The sequence below is a fragment of the Diaporthe citri genome (assembly GCF_014595645.1).
Source record: "Diaporthe citri strain NFHF-8-4 chromosome Unknown scaffold_1, whole genome shotgun sequence".
Taxonomy (NCBI): Eukaryota; Fungi; Ascomycota; class Sordariomycetes; order Diaporthales; family Diaporthaceae; genus Diaporthe; species Diaporthe citri.
In genome coordinates, this window is record NW_025064846.1 from 2,810,094 (window position 1) to 2,834,421 (window position 24,328).

Here is a 24,328-nt window from a genome sequence, read left to right on the forward strand (position 1 = left end):
GCAGGAGCCCAATGCATGCAAGACGATTGGCCGGGCTCCCTGGCGTCCACCATGGACCTGGCTTTCCCTTAGGGGAGTCTCTGCAGTACAGCGGTCTTACTTCGTGGCTCAGTCATCAGCGGGAATATCCATCCATCTCTCGGCCTACACATCTCGGACTATTTAAGCTTGGAAACAGGTCTCAAGCGCTCCGAATACTGAACGCACCCGAGTGAGCTGCAGTAGTGCTACAAATCCCACCTTATGCAATGCGATGAAGAAGTTCACGCCCATCAAGCCACCGCTCTACGTTCTCGGCGGTCTCGGCGTACCAAGCATTCATAAGGTCCTCGTTGACATAGCCCATATGGGGCGTCGTCAACACCCTTGACCGCCCGTCCCTGCCCCAATAATCAGCCCTTCTCCAGGGACTGTCGCGCGGCAGCGGCTCGACGTCAAATACATCCATCGCCGCCCCGTGGATGCTCCCCCTCTCCAGCGCGTCCACCAGCGCAGCTTGGTCAACCAGCGGCCCCCGCGACGTGTTAACCAGCAGCGCCGAGGGCTTCATCAGCCCGAGCTCCCGCGCGCCCACGATGCCGCGAGACCGCCCGCTCAGCACATAGTGAAGGCTCACTGCGTCTGCTCCCGCAAAGAGCTCGTCCTTGGACACGGCCCGGAACGTCTTGGTCCCCCCCGGCCCCTCGTCCGGAGAAAGCCCCACCTGCGCCGCCATGGCGTCCGCCCGCTCCTGCGTCAGGTTCTCGCTCCAGCACGTCACGCGCATCCCCCACGCCAGGTGTCCGATGCGCGCCACCGCGGCCCCGAGCCGGCCCAGCCCCACGACGCCGAGGGTGAGGCCCGTCAGCCCCGTCGCCAGGCCGCTCTGCCACGCGAGCTGGTCCGCATCCTCGGCCGCGGGGGACCCGGAGGCCTTGATCGCCGCGTCGTCGGCGGCGACGTTGCGCGCCAGCGCCAGAAGGAGGGTCCACGCGTGCTGCGTGGTGGGGTGCCCGCCTCCGCGGCGGATATCCGGCCGCCGATGGCCCGAGGCGTCGTCGGTGCGCCCGAGCCCCGGGGCCGCGACGACGGCGATGCCGAGATCCCGCGCGGCGGCGAGGTCGAACTCCTCGAACTGCGTGCCCGTGGCGAGGAGCAGCTTCAGGTTCGGCAGCCTGCGGAGCAGGTCGCCGGGGAAGGCGGTGCGCTCGCGCATGCTCGAGACGAGGGCGTAGGGCTTTAGGCGCTCGACCAGCCGGGCTGTCTCGGCCTCATTGTGTGGTATGATTGTGTCCTTGTATGTGCTTATCTGCAGGCGGGAGGGCGGGACGTGGGGGGAGGGCGGGACGTGGGAGAAGTGCGGGGCTGAGGTGTCGAGGTAGTCGTTGATGATGGCCAGCTTCTGGGGGCTGGACAGGTTGGCCATGGTGCGCCTGTTGCTGCGGGGTAGTGGTCGCAGGGCGGGTGGCCTAGTCAGTGACAGGGCCTTCATCTCTTCGTCATGGGATGGATATCACGTTGGTGGTGAAGCAGTTCAGAACGAGCAACAGCTTGGGGGCACCCGGAATTTGCGGTGGGTGGCACCGCTTGGGCAGTGAACAGTGTTTAAGAGCATTTATTGCCACTTCCTGCTCACGACGTTGTGAGCCTAGGCATTACCAAACTCGCAGAAGGCCTTGTTTAGATGGGCTTATTTGAATGAGAGGAAGGTCCGAGGTTGATATTAATTCCGAGCGGCGCCGGCTTTGTCAAGACCAAGGGCGTGAGAGGAGACATTGGTGGCTGGGATGGACTCCCAAATGCTGACTAATTAGCTACACTTCCTATATGAAACTCTGTCGGGCACACTGGCAGTATGCAACCCTTGTGAGCTGGATAATGCAGAGAGAGTATGTTAGGCTTTATGAGTAATTCGCCTTAAAATGAGGGCTGAGCCTATGAATGTCTATACTGGAGGTTAAATTCCCAGTCAGCTTTTCCAGAGCCGGTATAATTTCCTAGGTAGGATTAGAGCAGCGATGGACTTGCGGGCCGCAGTCCCCAAATGGCCAGAATCTTCCACCGGCAAGACCATTCTTGAAACGTACAGCACTCTATAGTCTTGCTTTGTTGATAAATGCTCTCCAGTTCTATACCTCATGTTCCTCGTGTAACAATTCTCCATTCTATTCCCAGCTTTCTCACTGGTAGCACACCTTGGTCTGGAACGGTATACCCCAAGACCAACTGCCAGAAATCCTTAAATAATAGGTTATTTGTTAATCAGACCCCAAACAAAGACCCCGCAGTAATCTACCAGAGAACTGGCCAGTCGAGGAGGATTCATCAGTCCATATGCAGGCTCTACAGCAGCCTAGTCCTGCATGTAAGACCGCTTGATGAGATGCATTTCTTGCCTCCCAGGATGAAGCGAGACCGAAGATAAGTCTCCGTCAGAACCTGTTACACAAACCTGATTAACTACTTTTAAGAGTATTGACATCACTTTTTCCCTGCCTACAGGTGTCCGACGGAGGGAAGTGGGATCTGTTACCCGTCGTATGTGTAAGTGTGGTTCAATGTTGATCCATCACAAGCATTGGAGCTTACTCAGGACAAGATTAGGCTGCATATGGGCTTCGGAAAAACAGAGGTGCCAGACTTGCAGTCCCAGAGCCGCTCTGGTATTGTTAGGTATGCGTAATCAACCCTGGTTGCTGTGTATTGATAATGCACACCTGGGTTGTCTTGTTACCTCCAGATTTCGAGGCCCAGAATATGGATATAAAGAGCTCTTCCTCTCTCGGGTAGACAATGAGCTGAGATTCACAAACTCACAGCTTCATTTCCATAAATTGATATCACAGAATCAAAAACAACCAATTCGACAATGGCGACTGATAAGACCAAGTCCAACTTTCCGTCAACCGTTGCTGAAGACGGCTGGTCAACGGAGGAAGAAGCAACGGCGACCTGTCTGCGGTGCTGTCCAACTAGCATTCGTGAGTTTGGTCTCCTCGATTTACAACACTTTCTAGTCCGCGCAACGCATGTCTAACACCGCCACAGCCAACTCAAGGCCCAGGCCTCATCAACACGGCCAGGAGAACCTCAGCAGCTGGGGCCAGGCCAAGACGGTCTCCTCGGGCAACAAGATGACCAACTTCTTCTGCTCGACCTGCGGCACCCTCATGTCAGTATCATTCATCTCCTGCTACACTTCCCCGATCTTTTTGCTTTAGAATGTTCTAGAATGTATCACTTTGGGATCCGTAGCAGGTGACTAACAGGTACTAGGTACCGCGTGTCGTCCGGATACCCAGGAACCAGCATTTTGCGTATTGGCACCGTCGACGACTTCAATCTGGCTGAGAACAAGCTGAAGCCCCGGACCGAGTGCTTCATCGAGCGGAGGGTGGGGTGGCTGTCGGGTGTCGAGGGGGCGAGGCATGCGGAGGGGTTCGACCCGTGATCGCTGGATGTCAAAATGCAAGGTGAGGGTGGAATGGGGTGTAGCATTGATGAGGCTAGCAACTATGAGAGGTCTGTCGTCGTTGTGTAGCGCGAATCGAGCTTGTTCTGTGTGATGCTCTCAGAAACAATAACATCACCTTCTGGCTCAGATTCTTGATGTGTTCCAAAATTTTCGGTTCTGCATAACCTTTACCCGGACTCCAGAGCATCTCAAAGCCAACAAGTAGGGGTTGACTTAGTCCTCGCATCAGGAGAGCATCGCTGAGTTCCACCCTGATGAAATCGTTGATTTCGTTTGCACCTGGCAATGGCTCGTGCTTGTGCTGTTTTCCTGTATGCTACCACTGATCATTCTTGTCGCGCGTCTTGAAGGACTTGACGAGGGTGGCACCGGAAACCTTTCCATCAACCCAGACAAACAACCAATGATCGCACTCCGTCTTATTTCTGATCTCGACAAGCTCAGGCCAGCTGACCTCGCCGACCTGGACCTCCTCGGGCTTGCCATATGCCTGCAGATGAGCATCGTCTCGGTCGCCGTTCAAGGTAGTGTAGGTGGTGTTGATGATTTTGGGTGGTGCAGTCATTCCGGCGATGTCCTGCAATTTCTCCGGCGTTGAGATCAGGCTGTTGGGGGAGACTACGACCTGGTAGCGAGGCCTCGGCATCCTCCAGCCATTTGCGCACGCCTCAAGGGCCTTGTTCCAGTTCTTGAAGTTTTGGTTTGTCGTTGGGCGGTCATTGTCGAGGCGCTGTAACTCCTCAACCTTGGGCTTGGCAAGGCTCTTGCGCAGATCTTCAGTAGGCATTGCAGATGTTGGGGCGACAGGCCGCTACGAGGTAGTAAAGAGATTCAGATGGATCGCTGCGGGAGTGCACGTTTGTGTGTACTCAGGTTGTTGATTATGATGGGTTGGAAGGGGGTTGGGGTTGTGTAGGTGCGGTGGTTGTGGTTCGTGTTCGATGAGCTTGAGGAAAGGCACCCTTGAACGGGAGAGTGACTCCAATACTGATTTAGTGGCCTTGTGAAAACTGGCCTCGATTCATCAGGAACAGTGAATCAAAATGGGGCTCACGTGCCAGGGAGCTCTCAAGATCCTGAAAGAGGCCACCAGTCAAGTCAGGTCTGGTCGGTCGAGGAAACGAAAAAGATCCTGGAGAAGAAGGCTGCTTTGGAAGGTCATACCAGCCCTGTGTCGTACCACAAGAAAGTGAGTTTCTGGGATAAATCCCCGTGATCTATACATATACATAGCGCATGCAGTTTGACAGAACCCCGGAAGGCACTCCAACGGGCAGTCCTCAGGATCTCCCAAATGCTGAAGAACGAAAAGGAGTAGTATGCATGTCACCGAAATAAACATACGAAGTGGGCTCTTTTATGGTACTTCATCACTGAATGGCACTGTTGAATTACACACCAGACTTGTCATGCGCTCAAATGGCTTCGCCGTATACAATCCTTCCTGGTATCCAACCCCCCCCCCCAGGCTCGTCACTCTGGGCACCAAGGTCTAGGCGAACAGCGGACACCAGGAATTCAGGCGGACAATTAATCAACGTCAAAAGCCCGCACTCACTCCTTAAGACAACGCTTCAGGAACACTTCAGTTCGTACACGTGTAGATCCAGTGACCACCACATTTATGACTGCAAGGATGGATCAATCTATGGATGCCAGCACGACTCAGAAGATATCATGCGAGTTAAGATACTTGTTTCTCAGTCCATGACATCCTTGGAGAAGAGGACGGCGGTCCCCAAATACCAATTCAATATCAAAACAGGTCTCTGTACACCAGAGTGCAGCCACGCCACGGTCTATCCTATGGAGCCGAACACATGGACAACGGGAGCAAATTTTCATCAAGCGGCGCGTTGGAATCGGAAACGATCCATTCAGTAGACCCAGGCACCAGAATTGCCATCACTGCTTCTTGTTCTGAGAGTATACGAAGTTTGCGGCTGCGAGAGTCAGCTAAACCATCCATAAGAAGCATACTTGAACTTGGCACAGAAACATGTGCCACGAACTGAAGAAAAAAAGGGAGTAAAAGAAGATGATAGACAATACATAGAAATCAGAGACACCCAAGAGATGAACATACCCACTGGGACCAAACCATTCTCGAGAGACCACCTGCGCACACCAACCCGCTCACCGTCGTACTCATACCCCCAGTGTCGGCGGTCCTCGGGCTTCTTCAGGTCGAGCGGGTCCGTCGTCCCGTTGGCGGGCGCAAAGACGAACAGCACATATCTGTGCTTCCCTGTCTTCTCAGGTGGGCCTGGCGGGTAGTAGGGCATGAGTTCATCGAGACCCGTCAAGGACAGCCTGAGCGACGAGGAGCAGGACGAGTCTGCATCGTCTGAGATTGCAAGTTCGGTCGCGATCCAGTGGCACATCTCAGACCATTTCGGGTCGTCGCGGGAGGGGGCGTCGGGATCGGTCAGCGTGACTGTGTACGTGATATTGGCGATCGAGCTGCAGGCCCCTGCTGTGGATTTGGGCCGGGTGAGGGTGATGGTTGGCTCGTCCTGTAGCTTCTTGGGCTTGATGGTGTTTCCTAGCTCGGCATGCTTTCTTGAAGGCCATTCTGCGCTGACGAGTAGAGATGGCAGGAAGTCATCGATGACTTGAGCCAAGGGAAGTCAGTAACCAAATTGTGTGCATTGTATGCCTGCTGGGAGGACCAACCGGTGGGTATGATCTCGGCCTTCTTCAACCTGGACAGATGTTAGTGTTGTTCGAAATGGAATATTATCCCTTAGAATAGTTACTTACTCATCCTTGACTGCATAAACGTCTTTCGCAGAGTGTCCCTGAGGATCAAGCAGAACATGCTGTGCATCGTCTGCTGGCAGCGCCACAGCGCTTCGGAGAAGCTGCGCAACCGCCAACGCCAGCACTGGTATGATCTGCACCATATTGAGTTTTGCCGATGGAATAGTGATTTTATGATTTCACAGAAATGGAGAGAGTTTGCAAGGAACAATGAGCTTTTGTTGTTCATAAGCTGTTCTCTACTCCGAGGTGAAGCAAGGGGAAATGATGAGTTGTTGACCCCCTCGCCGAGGTTTGTGATGTCATCTCCACGACACCTGCCGCAAGTACAGTACATGGGGTGGACACTTACTTCAGCCTCTGCAACGAACCTCAATAACCTTCGCTCCTGCCACAGACCTGCAGTGCTATTCTCCAACAAGCACGGACACACTGCTCCAAAGATTTGTGACCTTCGACGTGAAGTTTCATCACAGCACACCGACCTTCCTTGACCCTAAAACCAGCGTCTCAATCACCAGAATACTACAGCGAATACACCAGATTCCCCAAGATCCCGTGAGAAAAGGACCTCCCTTTACCCATATGCAGAAAATCCACTGAGTACAGAGAATACCCCTCGAAATTGCCATCTGCTTTTGATTGGGGACGATGCAGGGCCACGTCCACCGCAGAGCACTACAGCGACATCTTCCCGTCAACACGAGCTGCATCATGCTGTAGCCGGATCGGGGGACGGTGCTTTTTGATGAGATACGATGGTAGGCACGCAATGCCAGTCGGAGAAACCCCCCCCCCCCCCCCCTTCCCCCGAATCCACCTCACACCTTATCCTTTGGTGGCACAACCGACGCCGCCGTCTAGATCTGTTTGAGCCTGCGATACGCGCTGCTGGTCTTCTGCAAGGTGTCCTGCAGCGTGGAAATCCTCTCTAGCTGCTCCGCCTCCCGGTCCCTCAGCGTGTTGATCTCCTTGAACTGCTCCTCTACCTGCTCGTCTAGCGCGTCGCGCTCCTTCTCCACCGTCTCGAGCTCGCCTCTGGCCCTCTTGTACTCCCTGGCCGCCGCGTCCCTCTTCTCGACGAGCGAGTCCTTCTGCTCCCGGAGCTTCTTGTTCTGGTCTCGGAGCTGATGGTTCTGCAGCGTCAGGCTCTGGAACGTCCTCATGAGGTCACCGAGCGCGGCCTGGTCGAAGGTCGCCCCGTAGCTGGGAGGTGCGTCCTGTGCCACGGGGGAGACATCGAGGGCTGTCTTCTGAATTCGAGGTTGTACCCGAGGAACAGCGGCTGTTGGCTCCGGGAGTGCGTCGTAGCGTCGGCCTCGTTGACCATCGGTGGGCTGGTAGTCGACTGTCGGAGCTTTCGTATTGACATTGAGTGGTCGCAACTGGGCTTGCTGGCGCAGCGAAGTCTTGATATGATTCTTCCACTGCGCCACGACTCCCTTGACTTTTTCTCTGCTCTCCGCGTCCCGGGAGTGAAGAGGGCAAAGCATGGTTTCGGCCAAGTCCGTCAACTCTCTGTTGTGATCTCTCGCGATCACTCCAGCGTCCTCCACCGACATCGTGTCGAGCATGAAGGTGACCTTCATACTCCGTTGTTGGCTCACGACGTTCTCACAACGTCGGTTTCTTTTCGTGACGGTGGGGCAAGACCATTTACCCGTGATAGGGTTCACGAGCTGGAGGACATCGGCGGCATCCCAGCCCTCCGGCTCCGGGGTGGACGGGACGGTTGGGAAGTATGGCAGCATGATGAGAAACCTGGCCGGAGAAGACTTTAGACGAGAGATGGTGATGATTGTCGTATTCTTCCGTAGTGATGGCTCACAAATCGTCTGTGGAGAAGAGAGTAATAACTGCCCTCAGCGCAATACCCTTCGCATCTCGGGGCCCAGATAAAGTCGACGTACGGAGTGTCATTCTTGGCCTCACCAAGCGGCACATCTGTTGTAGTGCCTGTTGCTGTCTAAGGCCCAATTCGAGACTGGTGATGCACTCCATACTCTATGGTAAAATGGTATCAAGCCACACCGCTCATTATCTTGACATATCTTGAGACCGTGTCTCAATTTGAAGTTTTTTGTCTCAAGGGGTATTCAAACCGATGAGGACTTTCTTTGTTCTACGTCTCAGGAAGACATTTGATTCTGGTGGGTCGTTAGCCCAGAGTACCGGGAAGGGAATATTTAGTCTTTGCACAGGGTCCTTCACTGCGGTCTGTCCAAATGTGCATAACATACAGTCTTATGCCGATGTGAACACGGTAAGAGAGATAGCACGTGTATTCTGTCCAATCCGTCACGCTCTGAGCTGTTTGCAATGACAACGTCTACTTGGTGTTGACCAGTGTCGTCACGCGATGATCACAAAGAACATTTGTGTCAAAGCGATTCAATGCAAGGCAATTACTTCAGAAGTCGTATTGTGCTGGCCTGTCGCTCATACCGTCCACGGACGTCAAACTGATTCATGGGGTGGCAGTTGTCTCAGGGGGTAGTAGGAGACAAAGAAAGCGTCAACGGTGCAGGGGCAGTCACATGCAGAACAAGGTTACAATGTCTCACACACACAACGCAACATATCAATTAGAACTCCACGAAAACACGAGATATGCGAGAAGCAGAGTAATATGGGGCGTCAAGTCATTTCCACATTTTCCTCACTGTCCACCGCGCCTTGCTCACCATCAAGCGACATCACCACACGAGCCCAAGCCGTATCATAAGTAGTGTACACAATAAGAAACTGAAAAACAATGGAAACACATCCACCCCAAAGAATAACCCTAGCCCACAACCCGCCTAGGCGGAAACACCCAGGGCAGAGTTGAAAGCATCAGCAGCAGCCTGGCCCGTCGCGGCGTCGGCGGCGGTAGCCGCGTCGTCGCAGGCGCTGACCGTGTCGGCCGAGGCCTTGCACTTGGACTGCAGCTGCCCGCAGATGAAGCCGGAGATGACCTTGATGTTGAGCGCGCTGCCGTGGTTGAAGTCGGCCGCGTCGGCGGGCGCGAACGACTCCTCCTTGCGGCCGTCGAGACCAGCCGCGAACTCGATGGCTGGGTTGCTGCAGGAGCCGAAGTCCAGGTTGTTGGCCTGGCGGGCGCGGAGCTTCCTCAGCTTGCGGAGCTTCTTGGCGCTGGCGGCGGCGTTGCACTCGTCCTCTGTTATGATGATGAAAGTTAGTCAATGAGCTGGGACGGGTCATGTTTGATGCTGGACTGGGAGTGTGACACGACGTACCTTGAGTACCACAGTCAGAGACGCTGAAGTCACCGGAGCCAGAGTTAGCGGCGTTGGCGCAGGCGTTGTGCTGGACGGCGCAGCTGCGCTGGATAGCGGCGCCCTCGTTCACGAATGTGGCCCCGTTGACAGAGAAAGGACGCTTCGCATCGCCGGAGTCAGTGACAGCCGGGGCGGCTCCTCCGAGGTTGCCAGTGAAGGTCTGGGCGTTGTTGCCCTGGGCCTGGCGGCGGACGCGGCGCCTGGTGCAGCCTTGCAGATAGTCAGTACACTTTAGTCCTCGGCGCTGAGGCGGGTTTGAGATGATTACATACCGCTTGCAGCATCTGTAGAGTTGGACACTGCCGCATCCGCGGTGGCGTTGGAGGCGGCACCTGCGCCGGCGGCAGCACCACCACCACCAGCAACGGCGGCCTTGATCTCATCCTCTGTGACATCTGCAACAAGCAGGTTCTGGGAGATGATACATCCAACGGCGTCATTGGCGTCGTCGCAGGTGTTACCAGCGCCGGTGTTGTCACCCTTGTCACCAGGCGCGAACGTGCCGGTCTGGATGGCCAGGTTCGGGTCGGCACCGATGGAGGCCAGCTGGGTCGCGACGTCCAGGGCGATCTGCTTGTTGCCCGAGGCCTCGGCGGAGGCAGGGTCCTGGTGCTGGGTGATGGCAGCGATCTCGGGGTTCTTTGCGGTCTCGTTGCAGAGGACAGAGGCCAGGCCGACAGAGCCGGTGTTCCTCTCGAGGGCCCGGAACATGATAGCATTGGCCTGACCGTCAACATCGCCAGCTGCCTTGGCGTTGGTGAAAGCCTGGTCGGCGACGATCTGCTGCAGACAATCGAGGTTGGCGACGTTGGGGGCTCCCTTGGCAGCGGCAGCGTTGCCGAGAAGGGAGAAGACAGCGTCCTGGATCTGGTCAGGGTTGTCCAGCTGAAGGTTGGTATTGGTGACACGGAGGATGGCCTCGTGGGAGTGCTCCTGCGGAACCTCACGCTTGGTCATGCGCGAGTAGGGCAACTCGCGAGCAGCAGCGAGGCCCGCGAGGGCGACAACAGTAGCTTGGTACTTCATCTTGGCGTCGAAGGCGAACGTAAAAGAGAGTTGGTGAACATATAAAAGGCCCGGCCTGTTGTATTATGTAAAGAGCGTCAAGCTGTAATGTTCGCAGAACTAAAGAATGAGGTCTCAAGTGAGTGTGAATGTGGGATGAACGAGATGGGACAAAAGAATGACAACCTCGAGACTTCTCGAAGGATATATAGGATGGAAAAAAACAAACGAGAGACATGATCGCACCCGGGTCTCTCGTCCCATGGCATCGGACTACCATCAGACGCAGGACCCTGCCCGGCGTTGTGGCATCACGGGCCTGAATTCCACCTAGCGGCAGGTGCCTGACGCCAATGACGAGTCCACATGTGCCCCCTTGGACGAATCCTCACCATCGCCGGCAAGACTGACGCCCGGAATGAAACCATCACCAGAGGGGCCAGTATGGGGGCCCCTGCAAGATAGCTGTGGACAGGGGCAGTTCGGCTAGGAGGCACAGAGATCTACCGCCAAGTCTGAGGGAGGACGTCCAGGGCTGCATGGGCAGGGAAAGGTCCGGAGACAGAGTTGCGGGAGCAAACTCTCTCATTAGAGTTTGAGATTCGACAGGCTGCCCAGACCTTGTCATTCTCAGCCCACAGCAGTTTGAAGCGAGGACATTTTGGTGTGATGGCGGACCCGCGAAAACCTCACTGCGCCGTTTCATTTTGGGTACACCGGAACGCTCACTGAAGAAGATGTCTCCGACTTCCTGAGTCTTGGTGCCAAAGGGCTCAAACCTACGAGGTGCACAGGGCTGTAATGAGATCTGTCTGATCGTTTGGCCGACATGGGCGCCGGGCGAGATGGGGACGTGCGACTGGGCAGACGGAAGAACAGCCTAGGCTCGTCGCGTTGTACGTCACTCATGGGCGAGGTAGTCAGCCTGCCTCCATCGTGGCATTTGCTCGGCCGTTCTCAAGGGGCAAATCACTCGGCAACACAGCGGCAGGCGCACGCTGGGTTGGTGTTCGTCCGGTCCGGCTGAATTGGATGGGACAAGAGCAAGAATGCGCTCTCGTCCGAGGTCAAGACATCAGACGTCGATCGTGCACCCGACGTCTCATCTTGCCAGGGGTTGGAAGACTGAGGTCAAGCGGCTGATTAAGCGAGGGCTTGGCTTGTGCAAGGGTACCCCAGAAAGCCTCTTTGAGCCGCAATTCTCCTACGTAGACTAACCCAAGGCCAGCCTTTGCCGGCGCCTGCTCCTACGCAGTGGCTATTTCGCAACGCTCGGAGCATTCTTCTGACAAGCATTGCCTCGTAGCATTATCCCAACCCCTCAAAGCGTGTGCGATCCACTTGACTGCGTCGGATTTCGGCCCCGTCACTCATCATCGTACCTTTCAAGTTTGTCGTACCTCGGTCATGACTAAGTCTAGCGAACCCATGAACACTGCGCGTGATCGCCGGAACGTCCGTTTTGCAAATCATCAATGCTAGCGATCGCGTAGGCGACATCGGATGGAATGGGACCACCAGGGTGACGAGGCCACTGCCGCAGGAGAAAGACAAGCTCAAAATCCCAACGTGATCAAACGTGGAAAGCCCACATCAGGTAGTTTGCGCGTGATGTGTATCTGCTGCTTCGAGACCCCTAACATCCCACCCGAGGATCTTGTATGGTTCTCCAACAAGGATCGCCTCATGCGCCGCCCAGTCACCAAAACGAGTTTCTGAAAGAGCATTGCGGTGCCGCATGGCTGAGTCGTCCAAACTACCGTCGGTGCTTCCACGTGCATGCTTCATGACCTTCACAGCGCCATATGCAGTTCCTTAGTCTCCAAGAGTAAGCCAAGCTAATCCAGTCAGCGTTTCAACAGCGAATATATATAGACAATCGTCGCCTTCAGCCGCCCCGATTTGATCCAAGTTCACCTGGTGAGTCTGGCCTCGGCGCGTCCAAGGCCCTGCAAGCGCGCTGGGTCAAACGCCCGATAGCGAGGCCGCCTTGGCGAGGACACCGTGCAATAGTCCCCCACCACGCAACTGTCAAGAGGCTCAAAATCCGGTTCGAAGGAGTAGCCAAACGTCAGCCGAAGCATCAATAATTGCAAATTCGCCGGCGCAAGCCAGCGGCCAACAGCATGAACAAGGTTGCGGCAACATCTGTCACCTCAGCCCTGCCAACCTGCCAGAACAGACTTGATAATGACAAAATCATGCGCGTTATCCTGTCGTGCAACATGTCATCCCCAAGAACCCGCGATCTGTCGCCCCCCTAGGCGCCGCATGAACAGGGAGGTTGGCGCTCAAACGGCGGCCAGAGGCGCGCATTGGCAGGCAGGTTGGCTGGATATTTCGGGGCGGGTGGCTTCGGCCAGACTTGCCGAGTCGACGATCTTGCCTAGGGCACCAATGCAGACGAGTGTGCTTGGCCGCCGCCGAATCGAGGTCGATGGCGGCCGGTGTAAAGCTTGGGTCGGGATCTGCGTTAAGGAGTAGCCGCCGGCGAGAGAGGATAGTCAGCGGCCCTTTCTGAAACCGACCCTACCAGAAGGCGCCAACGGAAACTCTAATACTGGGCCGCCGCCTAGCCCAGAATTTGTTTACTTCCATCTTGCTTCTCGGAGTTCTGTCAAAGATAGGCTCCTGTCATCTGTAAATATGGTCGTTGGCACGGTCAGGGTATTTCTCAGAATATCCCGTCACACACGTGTGGCTGCCGGGCGGCGGCTAACATAGAAAAGGTCTTTTGAATTTCTCACTGCTCGGATGCTTTTGTACAATGGCATTGCAGCGAGCCAGTCTAGAAAATGCCCGCCCCGGTATCTCTCTCTCCACGTCTTCCCTCTGTCTGTTGCCGTCTATATGAGTGACGACGTCGCCCCCGCCGATTGTGGTCAGGAGTGGCGACGACCGTCACCATCCGTCTCGTCATACTCATACACCCGCTCTTTGCGAGCCCCATTTAACCGATGATCAGCTTGTCGTCTTCGGGGAAGTCGTATTCGGGAATCTCGAGGTTGAGAGGAGCAGGGCCCTTGCGTATACGTCCGGAGATATCGTAGTGGGAACCGTGGCAGGGGCAGAACCATCCGCCGAAGTCGCCAGCCTCGCCGATTGGCACACAACCCAGATGTGTGCAGACGCCTGTTACGTGTCAGTTCAAGTTGTTTCCGATGCCCGTGTGATGTCACCATTGCCAGCCTTGGGGCTGGGCTCAGCGAACGATGGTGGAATTGTTCAGGTTATATCCTTACCCAGCATGACCAGCCACTCAGGCTTCTTCACACGGTCCTCGTCCTGCTGAGGGTCCCGTAGGGACGCAACGTTGACCTTGTTTGCCTCGGCGATCTCGCCCTCGGTACGGTGTCGGATGAAGACGGGCTTGCCTCGCCACTTGATGATGACCTGTATGGCGCCCACGTATCAGACATCCAGTCTCCTGAAGTTGTGCCCGTGCCGGCTGTACTCACGTTCTTGCCCTCTGGGATTGATGCGAGGTCAACCTCGACCTTGGCCATGGCCAAGACATCGGCAGATGCGGACATGTTCTTCAGGAATTCTGCCCGTCGCGTCCGTCAGCATCAAGACACGTATCGCATCGAAAATTCAATCCAGCGCAGTGTGGCGTGTTCCGTAGTTTCCTCTGCTCCAATTGACTTTTTTGCTGCCCTCATCCAACACCCTCTGCTCCGGAACCTGCTTGTCTCGGCTCACCTTGGATCGTGGACTTGGCTCCGGCCGCGGTGATCGTGCCCAGGGCGCCGACCATGAAGTACTGGTACATGAGGTTCTTGTTGGCACCATTCTTGGCGGCGTAGTGGCTGAAGTCGGGGACCTTGGTGGTGGACTGCGAGCCGCGGAAGGGGCTCTCGTAGGTGCTGTCGGACGGGCGGACGGCGGTCGCGGACATGCATCGGACTGCGGTTCGTGGTGCTGCAGAGCGCGCGAGGGCGCGAGCCGCGGTTGTGAGGGGTGCCATGGCGACGATACGGTAAGGAAAGGAAAGGGTGTGGGGTGTGGGTTGGGATTGACGTCGACGACGATGAGCTCTTTTTGCGAAAGCTTGAAAGGCCGGGCGACAGCTAAGAAATTCGAGTGCCTGAGAAAACAGGCCTTGCCAATTGGAATCGGTCTGCTTCTGATTGGGCTGACGGCCGTGGCCAAGCCGACCCACTCTGGCATCCGGTAAGACCCGAGGCTGACACTCCCTTCCTCCCCTTTCAGTCGCCCCCGGCGAGGAGAGGGTTAGGCGAAGGCATTATACCATCACAGTTGGTTCATTCACAATGACATTGCCTGTGTTGCATTTGGCATCACGAGCCCGCGTGTCAGGGAACTGAAGTTAATGCATCGAGCCGCTGTCTATGATTCTACGCAGGACCAGGACTTCCGGCCTAACGTCCGCCTTGGGCCTGAAAGCTAGCAACCAGACGCCCTTGGGATACATCTACTCGTGGAGGGAACTCAGAAAACTATTCTTTTAAATGCATTTGCTACGTATGAACAACCGCGGCTAACCACACCTTGAAGCGATCTAACTTGGCATCTTTAAACCCGAAGAGCTGCCTGTCTTTTCAATGATGGCCGTTCACATTGCCCGCGAGGATACACTTGCGAATCTCACAGTCCTTGTCGATAGCCTGGCCCTCTGAATCCAGCGTGCCCAGCGACTCGGGCGTGACCCGAGGCGCGTATGCATTCCACCACTTCCGGACCTGCTGCACCCCGGCAGAAGCCAGGATCTCCTTCGGGGTGGGGACGGGGAGGTCCTCGTGGATGACCCGGGCGTCGCCGTCGATGCCGCCGTCGAGGGGCCTGATCGACTGCATGTTCCAGAAGAAGTTCGTGGGGTCCCACACGGTCTTGACCCTCTGCAGGCGCGGGTAGTTGTTCCCGTAGTACGCCTCCTGCCAGTCCAGGACGGTCCCGTCGATGTAGTTGAGGTAGGCGGCCTTCTGCTGGATCGCGTACGGCAGCAGCTCGGCCTTGCACTTGGCGATGAACTCCATGACCTTGTCCCTCTTGCTGACGTCCGTCCACTGCAGCTTGATCGTGGAGACGTAGTGGCCCTCTCGCCAGAAGAAGGCTGTGTCCTCGGGCGCGACCTGGGTCGTCTGGCCGCCGATATGATCCCAGAGGACGTGGCACTTTGGCGTGTCCTTGTCGTTGCTGCCCGTGATCCCAAGCAGCCCGGCAGCCTCGCTGACCAGCTGGTATATCTTGGTGGTGACCTCTCGGGTGATCGCCTTCTCAGCGAAGATAAACGATGCATGGTGGTGGTAGACCTGGCTCCGGGTGTCCCAGCCCTCGGAGTGCTCAACCCAGTCGATCCACTTCATCTCCTCGAGTGAAATCTTGGAGGGCTCCAGTGCGAGGTAATCAGCCAGAACCTCACGCGCCTTGGTCATTCCCCCGTTATAGATAACAGTCATCCCCCCTGTGAACTGCTTCCTCTTCCCGTGCGTCCAGAGGGCGTCGACAGTGAGCTCGTTTGGGCACTCCTTGGAGTTGAAAGCGTCCATCGCTTTCTGGAAGAGCTCCTGCTGCTGGGGCAACTTCCAGGTCAAGTCACCACACACCACGTTCCCATCCTCGTCGCTCAGCTTGTGGATCTTGCAGGTCATCTCGACGGTCACCCCGAAGTTCCCGCCCCCGCCTCCAGTCAGCGCCCAGAACAGGTCGCGGCGCGCCTCGTCCTCGTCGTCGCGGCTGACGGTGACCACCTCGCTGTCGGCGGTGACGACCGTCATGGACAGGAGGTTGTCGCAGCCCAGGCCGTAGCTGCGCGAGAAGGGGCTCAGGCCGCCGCCGAGCGTGAAGCCGCTGGCCCCAACGTCCGGGCACTGCCCGCCGATGATGATGTACTGATCGTTCTCCTTGAGCAGCGCCTTGTAGACGGTCTTCCAGATGGCGCCGCCTTGGATGGTGACCGTCATGGCCGCGGTGTCGATGGAGCAGTCGTTCATCAGGCTCATGTCCAGGACGATGCCGCCCTCGTTGAGACAGTAGCCCATGTAAGAGTGCCCGCCGTTCTTGACAGTCAAGCGAGTACCGCTCTGCCGGGCGATGGCGACGATTTCTTGAACCTCATGCACGCTGCGTGCTTGGACCACGGCGGCTGGCATTGTCATGCGGTAGTTCAGATTGCCGATGAACACTGGCCTCGATCGTCAGTAGAGTGTTTACGAAATATGATAACTGGGCGTTTTTCTCGCCAGCTGCGCAATCAGTGAAGTGTGGCGTACCTGCATCTGAGTATTCCCGAGTGCCGGGCTGAAGAATTCTTTGCGGGGCGAACCTTTTCTTGAGAGTCGAGACCAGGTCGTTTGATGCCATGTTGCCGAGCTGAGCAGGTCTATACTTTAGGTGCGATGTAGTGTAATTATTGCAAGGAGACCAAGTTATCCAACAGTCTACTTAAACAGGTGCTCCAACACATAGCAACGAACCAGCAGAAAACTGGGAGAGACTGCCAATAAATATATCAACATTCCTCAAGTGACAAAGAATACAGCCGCACCACAAGTATCAGCCTTGAGCCTCAAAAAGCAGGCTCTGAGACATCTGCGCCGCCGGGCTGAATATGCCCCAGGCTAAGGAGTGTGACCGGCTCAATTTGGCAGTGTTTCTCATGCCATCGATCCCCAGGGAGCGTCCCGAGCCGTGCGGGGAGGGTGAGCTGAAGGTATGTGGCTTGAATGGCCGCTGTCTAGATCACATCTTCAAAGGCAGCTTGTGTTGCGTTTCTTTGTTGCCCGAGCTTGGCCCGGGTCACCCTCTGGGATTGGGAGATAGGTCGGCGGTAGACTAGCCCACTGGCTCATCTGTCACAAACGCACAGATGGTCCGCTCGAGCTACGACGAGGATGGCCTTGCCGATAACGCTGTAGCTGGTACGAAGACCAAAGATCTCAAAGCTCAGGTAGGTCCAAAGTGGTAGAAAGGTGTCTCAAGGGCGAAGACTTCGCTCAAGGAACACTGATTTCCAAGATATCAAAGTTTTGTAAGCCGTATATGACAGTTCGAAGACTTACAATGTATATGTAGGCTTGCTGCCGTCCTTGCTGCTGGATCTCAAGTCTCCTACCTTATGTAGGCCCTTAAAAACTTTGGAAACTCTCGCGTATAAACGTGCCCGAAATCAGGTAGTCGGCTGCAAGCTTGCTCTCTCCGCTCCGTTTTGCGAGAGCAGAAGATCGTCCTTCGCTCCTTGCGGAAGATCAGCTCCCATGAATCAGGCAATCCAACAACGAGACTGACTTGATTTCTTTGTTGAATTTTCCCCTCTATCACATCTACATGAGCCTATAGAGTGCAACCGACGACTTATGTCCTGGAATCTAATGCATACGCTTCAGCTCCTCCACCACATTCCGCAAGTCCTCCACGCTCGGCCCGAGCCCGTGACAAACCTCCTGCTGCGTCTCCTCGTCCATATCCAGGAACCTCTCCAGGACCTCGCCATCGAGGAACCGGAACGGGCCCTCGCCCTCTCGCTCAGCGTTCCTAAAAGACCTGTACTTATCAAGCGGGATATCACCCGGCGTCCTTATCCTGTCCGCAAGCCTGGACTGAAATCTCATTAGGAGATCCTGCGCGTGCGATGCTACCGTTCCGAAAAGATAGATGGAACCCTCGACCTGTGATAATGTCAATGTTACGAGTATCATTGTTGTTCAGGAAAAGAACGTGACTTACCGTCCCAAGGAATGCCTGCGGCACGATCATGGCACTGGAGCTGGTCTCGACAGCTACCTTCCTGATGCAGTTCACCATCTCACCCAAGTTCATCTCACTGATGGTTTCCATGCGCCTCTGATCATCCAGCGTAGGGCCGTCTGGGTTCCTCCTGAGTACCATAAGATTCCCCTGGGCATCTGCCTCTAGCCATGACTGGTCTTCGATGTGGGAAACGGCGGTAGCCCATGCCGACTGGTAGTGGCGTGCGCGCTCCGTCAACAGCGCAGAGTTGCCATCTTTCGCCGGTACAAACTCGACCAGACTAACAGACTTCATCATATCTGCCACAGCGATGATGTTTCCATGGACAGCAAGATCCACAGGATATGTGGATGTCCGGTGCGATGCCACTCGCTCGAGCCTGCCCGAAGTAGAGGACTCTTCGAAGTATTTGCCAACTATCACCGTCTTGGTCAAGGAAACCACAATCATGTCGTCCATCACGGCCAGGCATCGACAAGCGCCCTTGAACTTGTGGCTGAGGAGCAGGTAGGGATTCCTATCGCTGTCGACTCCCAGCACTAAAAGTCGGCCCTTGTCATTGTCCGTTGGCGACGGAACATCGTCTGCCGGGAGAAAGCCTGTGCCCACGAGGAATCTCTCGGCTGGGTTTCCATATGAGTCTGGAAGTGTTGCCCGGATGACGCATTCGACTATCTCGCCGGCCGACTGATCCAGCAAGAATGGCTTGCCAACATTCCCAAACACGACCTCATCGACGAGTTTGAAGGAGCTTGTTACCACTTCTTCGCCACTCTTGAGCTCGCGCTTGATACACCCGAGACCGAAAACCTGCTCTTTCGGGGAGTATGCAATGCGGCGCACTGTTTCGCCCATTTCCAGCGTCTTGACATGTGTCCTCCTCTCGGTATCTATTTTGGAAATTCTGATAGTGGACTCGGTTGCCACAACCACTGAATCGGGGTAGGCATCCGTATCAAAGGAACAGACATATGTCGCATCCTCGGCTGTCACCGCCGAGTAGACGATTCTGCCTTCTGCTCCGTAAATGAGGCTGGGGTTCTCCGTGGTTGCGAAAATGTTTGCGACGTCGCCTGGTTGAGGGAGTAAATGGAGACGGGCTTGTCGTGTGCCCAGAATCACGCTCTTGCGCCCGCTGAGGGAGAGATCTGTCGCTACGTTATAGGTGACAACGTTCCCGTCTTCCATGGCTACGAAGAGTGTCGGGCCTCCCACTGTGCGCGGCAGAACTTGTACTAGGGCGATATCTCGAGGAATCGAGGCATTGTCCTCCGACCTACGGAGTGACTCACCCTTTTGGGGTTCCAACGTCGCCAAGTCCACGAGTGAGAAGTTGCCTGATGTGAAGAAGCCAACGACTCCAACATCAAGCATGTGAGGTGAGGCGTGAACGCACGCCACCTGGTCTTGGTCACTGTTATGACTTTGCCCGGAGACCGCGAGATCCTTCTCTACATTGAGAGAAATCAGTGATTTGCCGTCCACACATACCAACAGCCATCTTGAATTCGCCGAGGCTGCTGTGATTGTCGTGCCGTGAGTCGAGGGGTCCCAGGATGCGATTTTCATCCCACCATCCCTGTCGGAGAGCACAGCAGCTTTCGTTGTCACCTGTAGTCGTCGTCCGTTTTCAAGGTCTACCGCCACGAGTGTGTGGTCGTCCAGCGTCAAGCCTTGAAAGCTTTCCACCTCTTCAACATCTCCGGCCGATTCAAACCTGAAGACGCGCGTTTCTGTTATAAACGAAGCGACCAGTGTATCGACCTTGCCAGAGCTGCTGGATCGCAGGGAGAACAACCCTCTGACATCTTCAAGATCTCCCAAAATTCCGATGTCTTCGAGGCCAACACCACTCCGCACGCTACGCAGGCTACCATCCTTATGGACACCACTTCCCGTGACGACGCGAGCCTGACCAGAGGAGTAGGCATTGCCAAGTTGGCTGTCGCCTTCGCGATTACCCATATCCATGATGGCGAAGTCGAGTATGGGCGCATTGTTCGGAAATACCTGGGCCAGTTGCAGGAAGCGTCTCGAGTCCTGTTCGAAATCGACCCGCCACAATTGAGAGTCACCGTAGTGCGAGCCGACAAAGAGGAAGTTGTTCATGTACACAAGGCAGCTTGCCCGGGATGTTTTACCAATGACCGTCATCTGCAGCCGGTCAACCTCGACGCCCTGGGTGAGGATTGTGAGCAGATACATCCTGCCGTAGTCGTCCGCAACCAAGTAGTGTCTCTCGTCGTACTGGGCCCAAGCGACGAATATCGAGGCTTCTTTCAACGGCTCCGTGACCTCTGCTCGAGTCGTGTCGTCGATATAAGTGATGCGAGTCTCGCCGACTACAAGCACACCGCCAAGATACGCCTTGGCATTATTCGTTTCAGTGAGCCGGAAGTTATGTCTCTTCTCTTCTTCCACCTTTGGGACTGGTATTAGTATGGCGGCACCTGGATCCGCCACGTCTTTTGATATTTCTCGGTCTTTCAGAGGGTCAAAATTGGACGCTTTGGTATCCTTGTCGTCGGATGTGAAGCGGTATGTAGCAAGCTTGGCGTCGGGGGCGTCGACCTGTGACTGGTAGAGGAAGGCGATCTTGGGGTGGCCCGTCTCGGAATAGAGGAAGGTGCTCGACCTGATGAAGAGCTCAGAAAGACGTGGCTGCTCCATCCAATCGATGTGGTTCAGATTTCTTCCTCTCGACTGTAATCGCGCCACAGTCAGAACCCCCTCCCATAGGTGCAGGGCCATGAAGCGGCCCGTCGGGTCCACCACACACTTGTCCTGGCTCTGCGAGTCGCGCATGAACTTCTCGCCGGCATCTTGATTGAACTGTATTGTCTCGAGCTGCCTTGTCTCTGCGTTCCAGGCCAGGGTGAAGTGCTGGAACCTATCGGTGCCGACGAAGAGCAGGTCTGTCGTGTTGTCCTTGGGCGACAATTTCTGGAGCATGGAAATGGTGCCGTTGATGACATTGGAGTGGCGGAGGACTAGCTGGTTCTCGACGAGGCCGTATATCTCGAGTCGATTCGTCTTGCTGCGCGAGCATTAGCATTAGCATTCGCCGAGGTGGACAGACACGGCGCGCTGGGTGCTTACGCTATCACCAAGCTCTCTTCATCGTCGAAGAGCCTCGCCCGCACAGCATGGCGAATGCTGCTAGGCCGGTGGATGGGTGCAATGTATGCCATGGTCCAGCTGTGTGGTCTTGGCGGAGAACAGGTTTGGGGGGGGGGAGGGTTGGGTTAGGCGGCCATGGAAATGTTTCAATCTGGTGACGTTGGAGACTCCATGGCCGTCTGAAGAGTGCAGTCAAGGCTTATGATGCAGATCACGGAGATAAAGTGCTTAAGCTCGGGGCGCGTGGGGAGCTCCCGAGGCCCTGGCTCTCCCACTGCACCAAGCCCCACAGGCTTCCCCGCTACGCGCTCGAGCGCGTCACCACCGCCCTCTGGATTAAACTTAACAGGCCCACAGCAGCAGCGTGCGTTTCTTACCACAACCCCGTTACTACTCTGCTGTGATAGCTGTCGCCTTTCGGATCTTGTTTCAAGGCTCCACCTCCCATCTCTCGCCCAACAGTAAAAGGTCATCGTTCAGAATTGTGCAGTCTTATCTTTATGTCACCACACTCCCCGACTACTTATAAGCCAGCTGTCAGCCACCTCTTGGGCTGGTCAGCTTCGCAGATGGGGTTGACAACCATGCCTGATCAGCGGGTATTAGAATGACAGTCCCCCTACACTGGTCTGTCGCGTCAGGAAGTGTGGTGATGATTCCCATCTTGAGATTGACTGGCATCGCAAGCCGCTTGCAAGTCGTTCCCCAATCCACAACTCAGTACGCGTCAAGCGACGGCACATCATGACACTGGAGCCTTTTTCCACTTTTCTTTTCTCTTCTTTCGCAGCTTTGGAAAACATCCTCTCAAGTCTGAGAACAGGGTAGCGGTCCTTACGCTTGAGTCAGCATGTGGTACAGCTGAGGCGCGATCGTGACAATTCTTTGGTCGGTAGAACTTTATGAGTAATTCTCCGTGGCCATACATACGGGTACCCATTCTGGTCTGGTTTTGATGGACACAAACAAGGGTACACATCCTCCACTACCATGTTTCAACCCACTTTACCCATTGTCTTCCGCCTGCTCTGAACCTCGCCCCGCGCAAAAATGGCAAGTGTCTAGTCAACTGATAACAAGCAGGAGGAGATGCCTTTTTTGAGTGGCTTAGAGTTCATTTCAGATTTCAGGAGGCTAGGTAAATGACCTGGTTTCTCTTCTGATGGCGACTGCTTCGCGCTGCTTCTCGGGCCAGGAGCCGGCCTAGCGCTCGGTGCAAGTCGCAGGTGATCCCATCAAGCATCTGCACAAGCCACGAGTTGGACTGCTTTCCCTGCTCAAAACACCCTTCAATCAAGCTTCTCGGGGAGTCTGGACCAAGCAACGTGAGCTGAGGGCGGCGACCCGCCCGCGTGGGGAAGAAATGCCCGCACACCCTCGCCAAGAACTAGCGACGGGGGGAGACCTTCCGATTAGGAAACGAGTTTCTCTCCGTGGCCGCCTTTGGATCGACTCGCGAGATTCTCCGGTAGCGCGGACACACCACCGTGCTGTGAATGGCATGGCTCCTGCTGGATAAATTAAATCGACTGCAACGGCGACCGTACTGGCCCGGACCGCCGCATGATATCTGCCAACGATACAGGGCACGTCGCGCTTTGGCCTTGCCATAATGGCATTTATATACGACTGCTCCTGGCCACCTGCACGATAGATGAGGTCAGGAGCGTCTCGATATTACACAGGTTCTACAATCCATCAATTCTCAACCTCAAAAGACGAGAGATTCACCAGTGACAGGCAGGATGAAGGCGTTTTGCCTCCTCCTCGGCGCCTCTGTGGCGTCCGCCCATACCATCTTTGTCCAGCTTGCGGCCGGTGGCACGACGAACCCTGTCAGCTATGGCATAAGGACGCCGACCTATGACGGCCCTATCCAAGATGTTACCTCGAACAGTCTCGCTTGCAATGGGCCGCCCAATGACCCGAAGTCTGCCAGCAACGTTATCACCGTCCAAGCTGGATCGACTGTCAACGCTATCTGGAGGCATACCCTGGACTCGGGGGCCGACGATGTGATGGATGCGTCCCACAAGGGGCCCACGTTGGCGTATCTGAAGAAGGTTGACAACGCCTTGACCGATACTGGGATCGGTGGTGGATGGTGGGTGCTGTCAAACAAGAGATGATACCCGGCAAGTGTTTATCCGTCGAGCTGACATGTATACCCCACAGGTTCAAGATTCAGCAAGATGGTTACAATGGAGGTGACTGGGGCACATCTAAGGTCATCAACAACGGCGGCATACACGCAATTACCATCCCGTCCTGCATTGCCCCAGGACAATACTTGCTGAGGGCCGAGATGATTGCGCTCCATGCTGCGAGCTCTTCTGGTGGTGCCCAGCTTTACATGGAGTAAGTCGCCCCTGGTCGACACAGCCGCTCTGCCCTCAGAAACTGACAGCATGGCTCTCTCAGATGCGCTCAGATCAACGTTGTGGGAGGAACAGGAGCATCCACGCCGGCCACTTACAGCATCCCTGGCATTTACAAGGTTCGTAGGCATCAGAGCTCAACTGCAAGTGCCACAACACTGACGTGTGTGTTAGGCCGATGACCCTGGACTGCTGGTCAACATCTATTCCATGTAAGTGAACATACCTGATCATCCATCTCATCATCATAATCTCAGGTAGTACTGACACCCGTCTAGGACCTCTTCATCCACCTACACGATCCCAGGCCCCAACCCCTTCACGTGCGGTGCCTCGGGCGGCGGGAGCCCCCAGACATCCACCACATCCAAGCCCGTCACCTCCTCCACGACGCTCGCCACGTCGACAAAGACCTCGTCCGCCGCGTCGACGACCACCAGCGCTGCGTCCGGTGGCGCCTGTGCTGCCAAGTATGCGCAGTGTGGCGGGACAGGGTGGACCGGCGCTACGTGCTGCGCGTCGGGAAGCACCTGCTCTGTTTCGAGCCAGTACTACTCGCAGTGTCTATGATCTTGGGTTGCGGATTACTGGTGGCAAGGGGCCAAGTACCTATTTCG

The 24,328-nt window shown here is 55.7% G+C and overlaps 10 protein-coding genes across 10 annotated transcripts; 2 read left to right on the top strand and 8 right to left on the bottom strand.

Moving 5' to 3' along the window:
* Positions 1–241: 241 nt before the first annotated feature.
* Positions 242–1,405, bottom strand: INS49_000731 (uncharacterized protein; the record flags this gene model as incomplete). The annotated part of the gene is made up of 1 exon (XM_043161567.1): positions 242–1,405. The coding sequence occupies one exon, from the start codon at positions 1,403–1,405 to the stop codon at positions 242–244; it is 1,164 nt and encodes a 387-aa protein (XP_043030073.1).
* A 1,443-nt stretch (positions 1,406–2,848) lies between these two features.
* On the top strand, positions 2,849–3,430 carry INS49_000732 (uncharacterized protein; the record flags this gene model as incomplete). Its single annotated transcript, XM_043161568.1, has 3 exons — positions 2,849–2,960; positions 3,028–3,151; positions 3,256–3,430. 3 exons carry the CDS (start codon positions 2,849–2,851, stop codon positions 3,428–3,430), a joined length of 411 nt encoding a protein of 136 aa, XP_043030074.1.
* Positions 3,431–3,770: 340 nt separating this feature from the next.
* INS49_000733 (uncharacterized protein) lies at positions 3,771–4,241 on the bottom strand (the record flags this gene model as incomplete). Its single annotated transcript, XM_043161569.1, has 1 exon — positions 3,771–4,241. One exon carries the CDS (start codon positions 4,239–4,241, stop codon positions 3,771–3,773), a length of 471 nt encoding a protein of 156 aa, XP_043030075.1.
* Positions 4,242–5,359: 1,118 nt separating this feature from the next.
* Positions 5,360–6,360, bottom strand: INS49_000734 (uncharacterized protein; the record flags this gene model as incomplete). Its single annotated transcript, XM_043161570.1, has 4 exons — positions 5,360–5,397; positions 5,595–6,068; positions 6,131–6,159; positions 6,218–6,360. 4 exons carry the CDS (start codon positions 6,358–6,360, stop codon positions 5,360–5,362), a joined length of 684 nt encoding a protein of 227 aa, XP_043030076.1.
* Positions 6,361–7,077: 717 nt separating this feature from the next.
* Positions 7,078–8,137, bottom strand: INS49_000735 (uncharacterized protein; the record flags this gene model as incomplete). The annotated part of the gene is made up of 3 exons (XM_043161571.1): positions 7,078–7,978; positions 8,046–8,052; positions 8,128–8,137. The coding sequence occupies 3 exons, from the start codon at positions 8,135–8,137 to the stop codon at positions 7,078–7,080; spliced, it is 918 nt and encodes a 305-aa protein (XP_043030077.1).
* Positions 8,138–9,018: 881 nt separating this feature from the next.
* Positions 9,019–10,524, bottom strand: INS49_000736 (uncharacterized protein; the record flags this gene model as incomplete). The annotated part of the gene is made up of 3 exons (XM_043161572.1): positions 9,019–9,377; positions 9,457–9,708; positions 9,771–10,524. The coding sequence occupies 3 exons, from the start codon at positions 10,522–10,524 to the stop codon at positions 9,019–9,021; spliced, it is 1,365 nt and encodes a 454-aa protein (XP_043030078.1).
* A 2,929-nt stretch (positions 10,525–13,453) lies between these two features.
* Positions 13,454–14,470, bottom strand: INS49_000737 (uncharacterized protein; the record flags this gene model as incomplete). The annotated part of the gene is made up of 4 exons (XM_043161573.1): positions 13,454–13,635; positions 13,746–13,896; positions 13,962–14,050; positions 14,206–14,470. The coding sequence occupies 4 exons, from the start codon at positions 14,468–14,470 to the stop codon at positions 13,454–13,456; spliced, it is 687 nt and encodes a 228-aa protein (XP_043030079.1).
* A 595-nt stretch (positions 14,471–15,065) lies between these two features.
* Positions 15,066–16,827, bottom strand: INS49_000738 (uncharacterized protein; the record flags this gene model as incomplete). Its single annotated transcript, XM_043161574.1, has 2 exons — positions 15,066–16,648; positions 16,737–16,827. 2 exons carry the CDS (start codon positions 16,825–16,827, stop codon positions 15,066–15,068), a joined length of 1,674 nt encoding a protein of 557 aa, XP_043030080.1.
* Positions 16,828–17,831: 1,004 nt separating this feature from the next.
* INS49_000739 (uncharacterized protein) lies at positions 17,832–21,404 on the bottom strand (the record flags this gene model as incomplete). Its single annotated transcript, XM_043161575.1, has 3 exons — positions 17,832–18,131; positions 18,190–21,250; positions 21,313–21,404. The coding sequence occupies 3 exons, from the start codon at positions 21,402–21,404 to the stop codon at positions 17,832–17,834; spliced, it is 3,453 nt and encodes a 1,150-aa protein (XP_043030081.1).
* Positions 21,405–23,078: 1,674 nt separating this feature from the next.
* INS49_000740 (uncharacterized protein) lies at positions 23,079–24,281 on the top strand (the record flags this gene model as incomplete). The annotated part of the gene is made up of 5 exons (XM_043161576.1): positions 23,079–23,437; positions 23,509–23,691; positions 23,755–23,830; positions 23,886–23,923; positions 23,990–24,281. 5 exons carry the CDS (start codon positions 23,079–23,081, stop codon positions 24,279–24,281), a joined length of 948 nt encoding a protein of 315 aa, XP_043030082.1.
* Between the last annotated feature and the right edge of the window lie 47 nt (positions 24,282–24,328).